The 14362-nt window shown below is 35.7% G+C and overlaps 1 protein-coding gene across 5 annotated transcripts in view; it reads left to right on the top strand.

Moving 5' to 3' along the window:
• Window positions 1-14362, top strand: part of PPP1R13B (protein phosphatase 1 regulatory subunit 13B) — a 69681-nt gene that overhangs the window by 32978 nt on the left and 22341 nt on the right. For all 5 annotated transcript variants that reach the window (XM_079308881.1, XM_079308880.1, XM_079308878.1 and 2 more), the window contains exon 4: window positions 1085-1152. In XM_079308881.1, coding sequence (XP_079165007.1) covers window positions 1085-1152 — 68 coding nt within the window. The remainder of the gene's footprint in view (window positions 1-1084; window positions 1153-14362) is intronic.

Genomic DNA, 14362 nt, shown 5'->3' with positions numbered 1-14362 from the left:
TCAAATCTATTTTACAGAAATCGCTGGCAGAGTGCCTTTGCTTTCTCAGTACTTTATGTAGTTTTATTAATAGTCATGATAATTTACATCTTGAAGAACTGCTGGTTGACTTGGTTCCACAGGAGAAGTGTTTATATGAAACAGTGCCCTATGAAGTGGGGTTTCTTATAAGAGTGGAATAAAAAAATGCAAGCATTTTAGTTTTCTGAACTTACTGGTGTAGACTGTACCTAACCTATGAGAAGAGTTTTGAGTCTATGCATTATAGACTTAATGGCTGTCAGACTGTCTGAAGGACAGGAAAGGTGTCTTGGTGAGATGTGTTTGTATGCCCAGATTATCCTGACTCATTCAACTAATCTGACTACTTTTAACAACAGGATTTCAGATCTTTGAGTCCTCAGTGCTTTCAGCTGACTTCTTCTCTTATTTTGAAGTGGTTCCTTTTTGTTTTGAATGCAGAAGTAGCAGACCCAAAAATGTATGACAAAATTTTGTATTAATTTGCTACTTTGTAAAATAGTCTGTTATCCATTGGGCAGTGAAAAAATAAAGTATGTTAAGAAATTTAAGATACAATTAAAGCCAAAGAATTTCAATGTACAATGAAAGCATTGCTTCTGAACTATACATGCAAGGCTTTTTAATTCATCATTGGGCTATGGATGTATTTCTAGATTAAAGTTGTTTATAAGTTATACATTAGAAAAGCTTCCTCTACTTGCTAATTCATAATGTATTCAGTTGAAGCTACTGCTTCCTACTGCTTCTCATGGATACAATTATGAGTACATTGCCTTTCATGACATCTTTGCCCAAAGAGAAGTCAGGAAAATAGAGCTGCATGTCTATACTTTTAAATGAGGACTTCTGTGAAGTAAAAGCTGTGTTTCTACTGATTCACTGCTTGCAAAAAGTAACTTTAGTAAGAAAGAGTTGGAACTAGCAGAAGAAAAATTCACAGGTAAAAGCTTGATGCAAATTCTTGAAGGGAATTCCCAGAACATCTGAGAACAGACTCGAGAGTAAAACACATTTCTGTTGGAAACTGAACTTTTTACTAAGAGTGATGCTTTACTTTTAGGTGGACGTCAAGCACAAAATCAAAGAAATGGCATAAATATCCCTGTGGAGAAACGAACAGAGAATGGGGTATGTAATAAATCTTAAAAGTTTGGATCCACACCACTCATATACTTTGTGTTTTAAAAATTACTACTTTTCAAGGTGTGTTATGATGGGAACTGGGGGAAATATGTTAATCTTGGTTTTGTTTTGAATGGGACAAAATCAAAATGTGTCTTTTTCATCAACTCTGAATTTTCTGGCTAGAAAGAAATTACTTGATGTGAGAAGCCCCAGAGTCTTAATTCATGTTCTAATCTGTTTTATTCATTCTGTGTGAAGTAAAAAGAAGCTGCATTATTTTTTCTCTTATATACACTTACATTGCCTGTCCACATACCTTTTCTTTGATTTATCTCACTGATACTGATTAATGACATACTGTTATATGTTGAAATACAAAAATGTATCTATGTTTTTCAGCTCCTGGTAGAAGAGCTTGCATACCCCTCGGATCCATCACTTTACACGGCTTTTATGCATTTGATTCATTTCTACACATTGAGTTTTTTTTAACTAACATATTACTAGGTTTCTAATTTAAAATACAAATTCCATACCATAGGCAACCTGTGATTCCTGGCTTGAATATTTTTTCTTTTATGCATAGAACATAGCTTATCTCTTAAAATTAACATGACTTAAAAGCCTTCTGCTCCTGAGCTGAAACTCTCTTTCCTTTCTTTCTTGTCTCATCTTCAATACTAATGAAGATTCTGCAAAGCATAGTCTGTTCTTGTTTGTTCAGGACCATTCTGCTGCCTTTACCAAGACACTCAGCTATAGTTAGCTATTTTTAAACATTTAAAAATTTCAATAAAAATGTTTGAACTCACCAATTCATAGTTATATTGTCTCAATAAAGCATTATTACTTTGCAAATATGCATATGGTTCTTTCTCAGGGTAAAATAATACTTAAAATTTAAAAGCCAACAAATCAGTTTTTTCAAGCTGAGAATCTTAAAAAAAATTGTGCAGTTTCAATAGTTCTGTGCTTGTATATTGCCTGACAATTAACATCTGAAATTCACACAGACTCCCATGTAGCAACAGAGTTGTTCAGTCAGTTTGCAGCTCTTTGCAGCTTGTTTTGTGTATGGCATGTGGACCTAGGGGAAGGAATTTTTCTCCCTATTCAAAACAGTTAATCATGTATTGCTTTCTACGTTCCTTTTCTGTAGAGAACAGTGGCTGGTATCCTCTGCTGCATGGATCCGTTTATCCTGCTGCCATTGTCATATTGACAATGTAGTGAGATCATGGTGCTGTAAACTGCTGGTGGAACATAACTCTTTCATGACCTCCCCTGATCTATTCCTCCATGTGGGTTGCAGCTCAGATACTACATTTGAGATATAGACATTTGGAAATCAGGGCTGGCATATGCAGAATGCCTTAGAGTCTCACTTGGCAGGGCTAAGCTTTATGATATCTTGTTTCTGTATTTAATTGGTTTTGCTATGAGTTTTTATGGGTAAAATTCAGACTTGATAGCTAGAATAAAACTTCTATCTCAATTCCATTCAGGACACATAGTTTTCTTTTTTTTTATTAAATCCCAAAAGTTGGTCACAAAATTAAAATTTGTTGGGGAACTGATCACTTTAAAAAGAACTTTTACCAGGTGTAGGAAATTAAGTTTATTAAATACCAGGTTTATGAAAATAGAAGAAAGACTAAAACCTGAAGGCATTCTAGTAATGTAAAATTGTAGTGGGTTTTATGCTAAAAATTGTACAAATTAGGTTTGGGAAGTGTTTAAAACTAAGATTTTCAATTGTGCTAAGTTTTAGATCAGAGGGGGAGGGGGGAAAAAAGAGGTGGCTTCAGGATCAAGGATTTAATCAGCTTACACTTACGTAATGCATTAGGCTTATTCATTGTTGCTGGCATGCTGAATGTTAGACTGGCCCTAAAATCAACACAAACCAATGGAACATTGAAGACAACTCAGATCTTTACTCTGCATACAGGTATATTTTTATTACATGTACTGCTTTAAGGATGAAATAGTTGATTTTTTGCTTAATATTGGGGAGAGCTGCAAGTGTGACATGCGTAGAAAACTTGAAGATGAATGTTAGCTTTATTGATTGAACCAATAGTCTTGGAAAAAATTATGGGCAATCTATACAGTTAAATTTAGATGATTCTATTAATTGAAATTTTGCCATATGCAGTAAGATTTTGTTGTTGTTCTTTGAAACTATATGTGCTTTTTTAGCAATTATTTAAATAATGGCTAGCTTAAAATCATATTATGTAAATGGTTAAATTTCATTAGATTATCTTTCAAATTAAAAATAGAATAGGCTAAGTATCTTCCAGCAGTGAAACATATTGTTGTGAAAAGAATACTTACCTGTAAGTGTTCATCTGGGAGCTTTGCATTCTGCATAACCAAGTCTAAAGGAAAAACTCTGTGAGGTTTTGTAAAGTGACAGATGCTCTTATTCCAGAAGTGACCTTTTGGGGTTTCCTTTTCATTTAAAACTTTATTTCGTAAAAGTGGAATTGTGCTGTAGTCAGGACTTGATCTCTTTCTCCCAGTACACAAAGGTACAGATACGTGAAGATCAGACTTACATAACTAAACATTTCCTTTTGCCACGGAGATTGGACAGTGTCTCAGGAGGGATTCTCTTCTCTGGGAACAGCTGCCTCTTCCTCCTTTTCTTTAGCTTGTGTCACTGAGCCAATTGAATCTGAACACAAGCTGTAACAAGGGGAATTCTAAGTAAATAAGGAATGAAATGTTTTATGTCATTGAGAGTAACAGACATTGGAACAGACTGTTCAGAGTCTGTGGAATTTTGATCTAGCTGAATAAAGTCCTGAGCAGTCTGAACTGCTCCAGTCAGGGCTTATTGAACCAGATAACTTCCAGAGACTCCTTCTACCTAAATCATTCTTTGTGTGATTCTGTGATTAGTGGCCATGAAACAGTGGTCGTCCAGATGCTGGGTCTTGTTTGCTTCCAGATGTCCTAGCATCATTCCACAGTAGCAGCAGCAGTCTGTGAACAGTGAGGCAGAGCAAATACAGGTGAAACCACTGGGGGTCAGTGGCAGACAGGAGAGGGACTGGGGAGCCCCATCCTGGTTGAGCTGCTGGCCCTCAATAGGAGATGTGGATCAGATGCTCTTCCAGAAAGAGCACTGACTGGATGATGACAGTTGTCCAGATGAAAAGGTAATCAGATAACCCAGAAATTTCTTGGAGATGAGAAAACAGGAAAACAGATATCGCTCAGGGGGTAAAAAAACGATGTGGTACAGGAACATGACAGAAGTCAAATGCATTGGACTGAATAAAAGTAGATTAGTGCAATGAAAACAGTCTGTATATGAAGAAATATTCATTTGGTGTAGTTGTATATATTTGCTGTATATGTTATATGTGAATTATATTAATAATATGTGAATAATAATGCAATTTAAGTATAAATTATTTTTGTAGATAATAATTTACTTGGGGAGCATAAAATCTCTGTGGTCCCTGGTGCTGATTTTTTAAAACATATTTTTGCTGTTTCTAAAAGTGGTCCCCTAATTTAGAGAGAATGATATGAATAAGCCTTTTTCTTAATGGATGTTGACTAAAGCCTTTTCCAAGAAATATAGAGTCGAACCTCATTTTATCTCACTACAAAATTTTTGTTAACTTGAGTATAAAGGAAATTTGCGTAGAGGAAAAAAACTTGATCATCTTGCCAAACAGGAGACACACTCCTGCAAATTTTCTTATTATTGAAGCTGTGACCAGTTGATGAAGTTGAGTATTAGAAGTTTTGTGCTGATTAAATAACAGAATTCATACTCACTATTTCTATTAAAGTGTCTCAAATCAGGCTTTTAGCAAAAATTACAACAGGTAGTCCAGCTGTTTTAATATCAGCAGACTCTCATACTGAGGGAATTCTTAGGGAAATTCCATTAACAGATGTATTAAAGCTTCTACATACATGTATACACAAGGCAGTTTTTTTGTAGCACTGATTTAATTTCAGAGAGTGTATGGTTGTTGAGGGAGGGTGGATACCCTCTGATGCAGTTTCTGTATTCCACTCCATCATGGCAGCAGTAAGGCTACACTGGTTTTGAGTGCCTGTGGTGTGACTTGTCCAATTCTATGATTAGAGATTAGATAGATTTACAAGTGGTGCCAAAATCCCTGAATAGAATTATATATTGTTAATTAGTTTTGACCATTTCATCCATATGAATGTGACCTGATAAAAAGGCATTAAACATCTAATGTACTTTTTGCTGTTGGGTGGGGGGTCATTTGCAAGTATTCCCACACATGCAAAATAATGTAAGTTTCCTTAGCCTGTCAGGTGAAGGTATGACAAAATCTAATCATGAGGAAAAAGACAAACCAGCCACATTTTTAACAGAAGCAATAAATTCAGATGAGAAATACATTATATGTACTTGCTTTAAGTTTCTCATTTGAACTATTGAAGGATAAAGAGCTTAGTCTGGGTAGAAGTTGTTCTTCAAAGCTGAGCTGCAAATTCAATTTAATATAAGCTTGTAAGTATTAAGCACTCTGTTTATAACATTTAACAGTGTGCTTGGAAGAGGCTACCATTCACATAAGACAGGTTTTAAACAAATTTGTTTAAAACAAACAAAACTATGTCACTCTTGAAATTTAGTTTCAGAGGTCTCATAGCAAAGTCAAAGCAAATAATTTCATTAAAATATGATTTTAAACAATTTAGGCACAAACAATTCTAACAGTTTACAGAAAAATATTTTTGAATGATGAAATATTCATGTAAGCTTCCTGGAAACTTTTGACCTTCTCATAAAAGGGTGATTAAATCAGATTCAATGTTTCCCAGTTTTCTGCTGCAACTTTTTCTGTTGCCTTTGTTCAAGAGACAAAAACTTGTCTGCTGCTCTTACTGTCAGAGATGCTTCCTTGTATAAGGAATAGATACTAAAAATTGTTTACCTCTAAGGGAGAGGAGCCTTGCTGTCCCTACAGCAGCCTTTTGCACCATCAAATTCCTAGTTCAGTTCCTAGGTCAGAGTTAATAGAGTTTGGATTCTCCACAGACTGATAGAGTTCTTTAAGTCTGTCTGAAGCATTTTCCAGACAGCTGGCAGTATGTTGCTCTTCAAAAAAATAGAAAAACTAATCCAACTAAAGGATTTAAGGGAAAAAAATTAAATTAGAAAGCAGGGAAAAAAAATCTAAAGCTAATTTTAATGCATACAAATAGCTTTGAATTCTTGCTGGACTAGAAATCTGAGTCTTTTCACGCCTCAGTAAATGATAGTTATGTAGGGGAGCATCTCTACAAAACTTTTAATGGTGTGATCCCATAGAAAGAATTTCTGTTAAACTGTAGGAAATTCAAATGTTCTTGACCTCATACCTCCCTCTGAGGCCTTTAAGACAGAATCACATCTTTCTTGGATTTACAATGTCATAAAAACAGTTTTAACTTGTCCTATGCAATCTCAAATACATTTCAGTCCATAATGGACAAAATTACTATATGTTTAGATTTTATGAGAATAAATTCATAAGTTTCATTGCACTTACTCTGTGATTATTTTTGTGTTACAATTTTAATTATGCTAACATTAATTTATGACTAATACTCATGTTTAACATGTGGCTTAGTTTGGTTTGAGAAATCTAGGGATTATTTGACTTGTTGAGACCAGGGACCATTCTTGGAACCTACTTGGAACATTGTGAAAGGACTGTTTTCCTCCATGTCTTTTTAATGTAATTTTTAACCTCTGTCACTCTAAATACCAGATATCTATCTAGATGGCTGTGGATATAAGAATCTCAGTGTGTGTATATGTATTGTATTATACAGACATTTACACACACTTATTTGCAGTGTACAAATTTTGTAGTTCTGCTGTTCCTCAGTGCATCAGGGAGAGTTCTGTTCAACAAGTTACAGGAACTGAATATGTGGTTTTCTAGTTTGTAACAGCCAACAGATGTGTTCCCATTTTGCAAAGGAGAAAATACCAAAGCTGCATCACTTACTGAATCTCTACTTCTAGTTCCTGTTTTTACAGGTCTGTCTTTGCTTTTCCTTATTCATGGCTTTGCAGTTTTGCAGCAATAGTTAGTTGCAAATATCCATGTGAGAGGGAGAAGTCTGTCTGTTTAATCTCTTAACTATGGTATTTATTTACTTGTGGTTGTGTTGTGGACATGGAGCAATACAATTCAGTCTTTTCACTGGATTTCTAAATAAATGAAGCATGTGAAGAATTGTTTCCAGTTGTCATTGCACATAAAGATTCTGAACTGCTTGGCTGTGTATAAAGTTAGAGCTATCTAGAATAAGTGTTTCAGCTGATGTATAACATTATACACATTAACTCAAAGTAAATGTTACTTAAAGACTTGTTACTTTTCTGAAGTCTTGCTGAGCAGCCCTTACACCTGCACTGTACACTTCAATGCCCTTTGTCACAGCTATATCCTTCTGCAGTTGCATTAGTATCATTTTAAGTTAAACCAAATATTTTAGTATCAAGTTATTTAAAGGAAGTTGGGACTTGTCCTTTCCTTTATTTCTGTGGATCTTTATAGGAGACTGGTTATGAAATTCACTGTAAGTCTCTGAGAGCTTAAATGTGAAAGTTTGAGAGTTTAGATTGTTGCTCTGTCTCTGAACAGCTTTCAGTTCAGAGCAGGAGACTCTACTGGTCCATGCAAGGCCAATTATTCATTTTCTATCCACATTTAGAGTTCTGTCTTTTATGTAGCTGTGTCATTTGCAGATCAGTTTTTTCTGTCCTCTTTTCCATGATCTCTGTGGTGTTTCTCATGCAGTGCTGCTGTGGCCTCCTTTCTCTGACACACCTTTCCATGTTCACTGACTTGTTCATTTAGTTTCCTGTCCATGTTGCCTCTGGACACCATACATACCTATTTCCCACCTGCATGTTTTTCCCAGGCGAGTGAACCTTTCCATTTTGCTGTTGTTTCTGCAGCTACCTCCAGATCTAATTGTTGTTAAGTTTGTTCCCCCTGCAGTCTTCCTCAGATCAAAGCCAAGAAAAATGAAAGTCCCTCTGGCTGATTTAGGAGCAAGGGAGTTAAACTTGTTCTTCTTGTCGTATTCCTAGTGGACGATCTTACTCTACAGCTCATACCTTTACTTGCTTGCTAAAAATAAGCCTGTTCTTTATTCAGCTGTAATAGTCACTGTATCGTGCGTGGACATAGAGTTCTTCAGTGTTCTTATGGAGACCCATTTGGCTGGATCTCTTGTAAAAGTGCACTGAATCATGCTTGAATTACTTTCTTAAAAGAAGGAAGAGAGAGTGAACTTGCCTGTCATTCGTGAGTTTAACAAGGTAAATTACAGCTTTCAATGTTTTGATTTTAGATACATAAGAAATTGTTCATGTGTTTAGTATTTTCTGTTTAATATTTAAAAATCCTTATGTGTGGGTTTTGGCTTGTTCCAGTCTTCTCTGGCTTGCAGATTCTTGGTTTGTGCTATTGCACACATGCTTTAGCTTTGTTGGTGGGTCATATATTCATCTTGTTGCATGCAAGATTTAAGAAAAAGCTGAATTATGTAGGGAAAAGCAAATAGCAAACACTGGACAGATTATTTGCATAAGATTGTGGTATCTATTCTGGCTCTACTGTTTGCCTTTTATCTTAGTCAGTCTCCGCTAATAAAGAAACTCTTTAAGTTTCAGGTGGTATGGTTTGCCGTCACTTTAAACAGTAACATTAGATACAAAAATCAATTCTTTTTGTGATCTGTTTGGTATTCAGTTTTGGCCCAGCATTGGTAATACTACAAAAATACAAAGGAACAAATAATCCATGTGTTTTTAAAACTAAATTGTCTATAGTTTTACATTTTCAGTTTAACCTGATTACTGTGAGAGAACTGTGTATTGCTCAACATTTTCCATTGAATATGAAAAGTGCAATGAATCAAGCTGATTATAGTTGACAGCTGGCTTGATCTTGCCGTGATTAGGTCTTTTACTGCTGGCAAAATCCACTAGCCTTTTCCGTTAGCTGATTGCTGATGAATGCAGAGAGACAGCCTTTCATATCGATAAAGGGTTTGGGGAAACCTGCATCCCATATGGAATAAGATTAAAAAGCATCCTACCTACTATTGATTGCACTGAGCCAAAAAGCCATGCAGGAACTCATAAGATGTGCAGGGTTGTTGTTTTGGCTTGTTCACAGCAGACTGTTAAACCAGTAGTGTAGACAGAAAATAGCAGAAAGATGGAGCTGAATCGTGTGGAAGCATCGGAAGTGTTTACAGCTGACGGGCAGTGCTGTGAAATAAAGATGTGCTCTCTTGCAATTAGATGGAAAAATAGTAAACAGGTAATGAATTACTTTTCAAAATTTGTTTGTTTTGCACTTTGGTGGGCATGTTATTTAAGTGCTGTGTAGCTCTTGTGCTTTAATTTAAATGATTGTGGGTTTAGTTGTCACATGACCGGAATGCAGACCAGCTCGGGTTTTGTAACACCTTATCTCTGAATTAAAATTAAAATCAGATTCACTTATGTGTATTTGCTATCTTTCTTACATTTTAAGACTTTATCAAAAGCTCATTACTTCAAAATGTCATGGTCAACTTTTGCTTTTGAGAGTTTGGTTTTATGGGAGGTACAAAGTTGTACGCTAAGGTCACAGCACATCTTTCAGTTACAGGATACTTATTTCCAGTGATTTTGTGTTTTAGAAATGTTTTATTATCCTGTTCCCAGATGAACAGTGTTATTCAACAGGAAAGCTGTATTAAAACAATTAAGGGCAGAATAAACACTGAATTGGTGCTGAACATATTATTCAGATTAATGATAACTGCATCTTAAGCATCCTTAGCAATCCTATCAGAATAAGCTACTGTTGTTAGAAAAGACCCAGAAAAATATAGTTCCAAGACCATTTTTAAAGGACCTAGACAGTGTATTTTCAATGTGCATTGTAACTTGCCTATTGTAACTTGTCAAAATCACTGAGTAAAAGGATTGGTGTTGTTAAAAAGTCTGAGATTTCAACAAGAACGCATAATGTCTTTTAAGATGCTTTTTTTAGGAGTATGAGGTTGATGTTTTAATTAAAATCAGCTACTGGGTATTTTAGCAACACTAAAATTAATATAAACATGCCTAAGATTTCTGTGGCTGTTTAAAAGTGGCTGCAAGGACAAGGAAGAAAGTAGTGCTTTAAATAAGCAAGTTTCAGATGCTACTTAAATTACTAGAAGTAATTTATAAGCAGTCTATTTCAGATGTAGCAGATGTTCAATATGTGCTTAAATCTATTTCTAATTTTGAAAATCTTTTCTAACATTATTTTCATTTTTGTGAAGTTCTGCCTTTTCTTGGCTGTTCTGCTTAAAATAGACAGCAGCCTCACTAAGAAAGTAATATGGAAAAGCAAGAAATTGGGAGTCTGTAGCTTATACTGAGTTGACTTTAAACATTTTATTATGGAGTGACTCAAGCATCAACAAATTGGAGGAATTGCTAACAAAATAGTATAAATTGAGAGAGGTTGAGATTTTTATCAATTACAGATAATGTGACATTTTTCATTAAACTGTGATGGAGTTGAAGCAACTTTATTGTAAGAAACTGTTAGTGCATTTATTTGCATGATACAATATTTTATAATAGCATTTTGGGGTAAAATTACCCAATTCCATTTGATGTTAATTGCAGGATTATTTTATTATCATGAGATAGCACACACTAGGTAGATTTTTCTTTAATTCCCAATATTCTGGGTATCTTTTCTGGGTTTAATTAGCTTTTTCATTTCCATTAAGCTAAAAAAAGGCACGTGCTATTGTCATTGGATTCTTTAAAATGGATTTCTGCTATCGGCATGTTTCTGACCCAATTAAAAAAAATGCTAGGCTGAGCTGTGGATAAACCCACTAAACTGGAAATAATGTCATCCATGTCTACATCAGCAAAAGCTCTATCTTAGTTTAAATAAAAACAGATACTTTCTTTTGTCTTTTTATAGCATTACACGTGAGTTTAGACAAAGGATTTTCAAGCTGTTTGTTGTATGTCACTAAGATCAGGTTTTATGAAAAATGTGGTCAAAAATCTATTAAAATGCTTGAATTTGATGATATATAGGGTCAATGTATTTCAGAAATGTATGGAGGTCTGAATCACTGACCTTAAGCAGATGCTCCATCTCCTCCAATAGACCTCAGAGAGCACAAGGAGGCCACCTACTTTTCATATAAAACCTATTTGATGCAAGAATGACATAATAAACTCATATCTTCCACCTGTTTTACTCATCACGACTGTTTGTCAAGGACAGGTACCCAAGGTGTGTGTTGGATATTCTCATCAGCAACCCTTAAAGCTTTGTTGCCAAGTGGGCTTTTTTGAGCCCACTAAATAAATAAAAAATAACGAAAATAATAAATAAATAAATAAACTTTGTTCTTTTGAATGAAGCTTAAGGCAAAGATGGAACACGTCTGGGCATATGCTGCTCATGTCCAAGATAGCACTGGAGAATTGGGAAGGATTTTGGTAGATTCAGCAGGTAAAGCAAGCTGTTCCTTTCTTGCCTGCTCTGGCAGTTTGGGGTTCCTCAGCCAGAGTTGCTGTTCTGCTGTAAATGCTGCACAGGGGAGGAAATGTGGGGATGGTCCACAGTGGTGAAAGCTCCCTGGTTTGGGGAGGCTGAGAATTATCAGAATGCTGATCCCAGTCTGGAATTCACTGGCTGGAGAGCACTCCAACTACCCCTTTTCATTTTATAGTTGTCATTCTACTTCATTCTGGGGAAATGCTCACTTATGTAATACACTTCATTCCCATTTTGCCCACTTGCTCGTATACCTAGTTCCAGTTCTGCCAGTTCTGTTCGTCGTGTAGCTCTGTAGATTTCTGGGGTTTGACAGCTCTGAAAAGGGAAATCCTTAGTCTGGAAGTAAGTTTTGTATTCCTTCCTGTGCCCTAGGAAATAAAAGCAACTTTAAATTGCTGTGGATTATGGAAAGCTGAGTTTTCCATTATGTGCAATAAAACCTAAGTAATTACTCTGTATTTCCAGGTAGCCATTTAAGCCTTCTCAGGAGCAGCTTGCAGTATCTTTCTCACCTCTGCTGTCCTCTCTTATTAGGATGGTGAAGATGTTTTCTTTTTGCCATGGCAAAATTGTATGTCTCCTTAATGAAGTCCACATGAGGGACAAAAATTCTTTCATGAGCTCAGTTGTTGCTTCTTGGAATTTTTCTCTTGCAGTTTCTACCTGTAATAGTACTGTGGTTTTGGTCTGGTGATGGGTGTGCATCCCCATCTACTCAGCCTTTGATATTCTAATGTTGTCCCCATTCGGGTAAAGAGTGTTTCTTTCACATTTTTTCTCCTTGAGGATATGGTTACTATTTACTATTACAAGAAGGAAGGCATGGAGGACTTCAGAGAAGGATTGTCCTTTTGGTTTGGTTTTGGGGTGGTTTTTTTTTTTTTTTGGTTTGTTTTCTGGTGCTGGTGATTGTTTGTTGGGGTTTTTTGGGGGTTTTTTTTGGTTGTTGTTTTGTTTGTAGGGTTTTTTTTGTTTGTTTTTTTGTTTGGTTTTTGGAGGTTTTCTTTGTTTGTTGGGTTCTTTTGGGGTTTTTTTTGCTATGAAGGTCATTTGGCCAAAATCTTCCTTACCTGTACAACAGTTTGAGTGGCAGCCTATATAAAGAATAAGTAGTGGAGCTGGACTGAATGTGGGGTATCTGCTGCATTATCTTCGGTAGTTGCTCTTTATTGGCTTTTTAATAAATTGATAGATTGTTGAAAGTAGTGCAATACAAGCAAAAACTTTCTGGTTCACCATTTTGATAGCCAAAGCCAGAACCAGCTCTTCTGGGCTCCACAATAGAAGCTAAGGGACAGATTTTTAAACTCTGTGTGCTGGTTGTTCACATTTAAGTGACATTGACCTTGGCAATTGGTGGTTTAACCTCAGATTAACTTCTGACTGTGATAAGAGAGGAATAAAGTGGTGGAACAAAGTACAAGAAGAGAAACACTAAATGAGGGTGAAAGGATAGATGTGAGAGGGGTGAATGATAGAAAGAAGACTTAGAAATATGTGAGAGTTCATAGTACATGATTGAGTGCACAAGAATATGCACAGGAGAAGGTGGAGCTTGGCCAGTTTCAGGAAGCTTGAGTGACTTGAACCTGTGGTTCCTTGTGCAGGGTTTTGGGAAGGGAACTTCAGAAGATTTGTGTGGGAGATGGGTGTGAACTAAAAAGAAGGAAGAAATAGATAAGGGACTTTAATGACATGGTGGTTCTTGCAAACCTAGAAAAAGATCCGAAGAGATATTAAGCAGGAAATTATTAGTAACTTCTTGTACTACTCTGCTTTTCTTTTTCAATTAGTTGGTTGCATTATGCTTTACACTGGCTGTTTGGGTGGCTTGGTGGTATTGAACCACCAGAAAGCATGAGACCTCCAGTCCTTATGGTGGCCTGTAAAGCTTTTGAATATTCAGCTTGTCCTTTAAAGCTCTTTTGAAATTATAACAGTCTCTGATGTGGATTTAGTGTATATTTCTTTATTATTTTCAAAGTAACTGTTCTTACTAGTGCAAATTTAGGAAATTGTCAAAAACAAGTATCTTAATGGGTTAAGCATGGACGCAAAAAAAAAATGCATAAAATCAGACCACATCCCAATTATCATCTTTTAAAAAATAATATATTCAAAAGGTTGGTCTCATGGGGTCTTTATTTTAATATTGACACAATTAGATTTCTCTTAAAAGAGAGTTTTCTGTTGGGAGTAGAGGCAAAAACCACTGGAATCTGCCCTTATTGCTTCCATCCCTTTACTACAGTACATCCTGCTTGTCAAAGAAATATTTTGAGTTCAGGTGCAATTTTTCATTTACTGTTGTGAGTTGCCAATGTGTAAGTCATTTGTAATAGCCCAGAAGTATGTAGGCTGAGGAGATTGTGATATTAAACGGCACAGTAAGGAGGGAGGAATAAGAAAAAAATATTTCAGAGTGACAAGAAGTAATATGTAGAAATAAATATTAAAGGAGGTGTGTTTCCTTAATTAAATGCCTGTGGTATGATTTGTTATGAGGCTGCTTGTAAACTGGCTCCCGAACTGTTTAATTACTACTGTACTATTCATCTCACCTGTCTCAAATATTAATCATCAAATGGCAAAATATTAGCTTGTAGTAGGAGGGTGATGTCAGA

This window comes from Erithacus rubecula (genome assembly GCF_903797595.1).
Source record: "Erithacus rubecula genome assembly, chromosome: 6".
Lineage (NCBI taxonomy): Eukaryota > Metazoa > Chordata > Aves > Passeriformes > Muscicapidae > Erithacus > Erithacus rubecula.
Note: the sequence above shows the minus strand (reverse complement) of the source record. Positions and strands in the feature narration are given on the sequence as shown.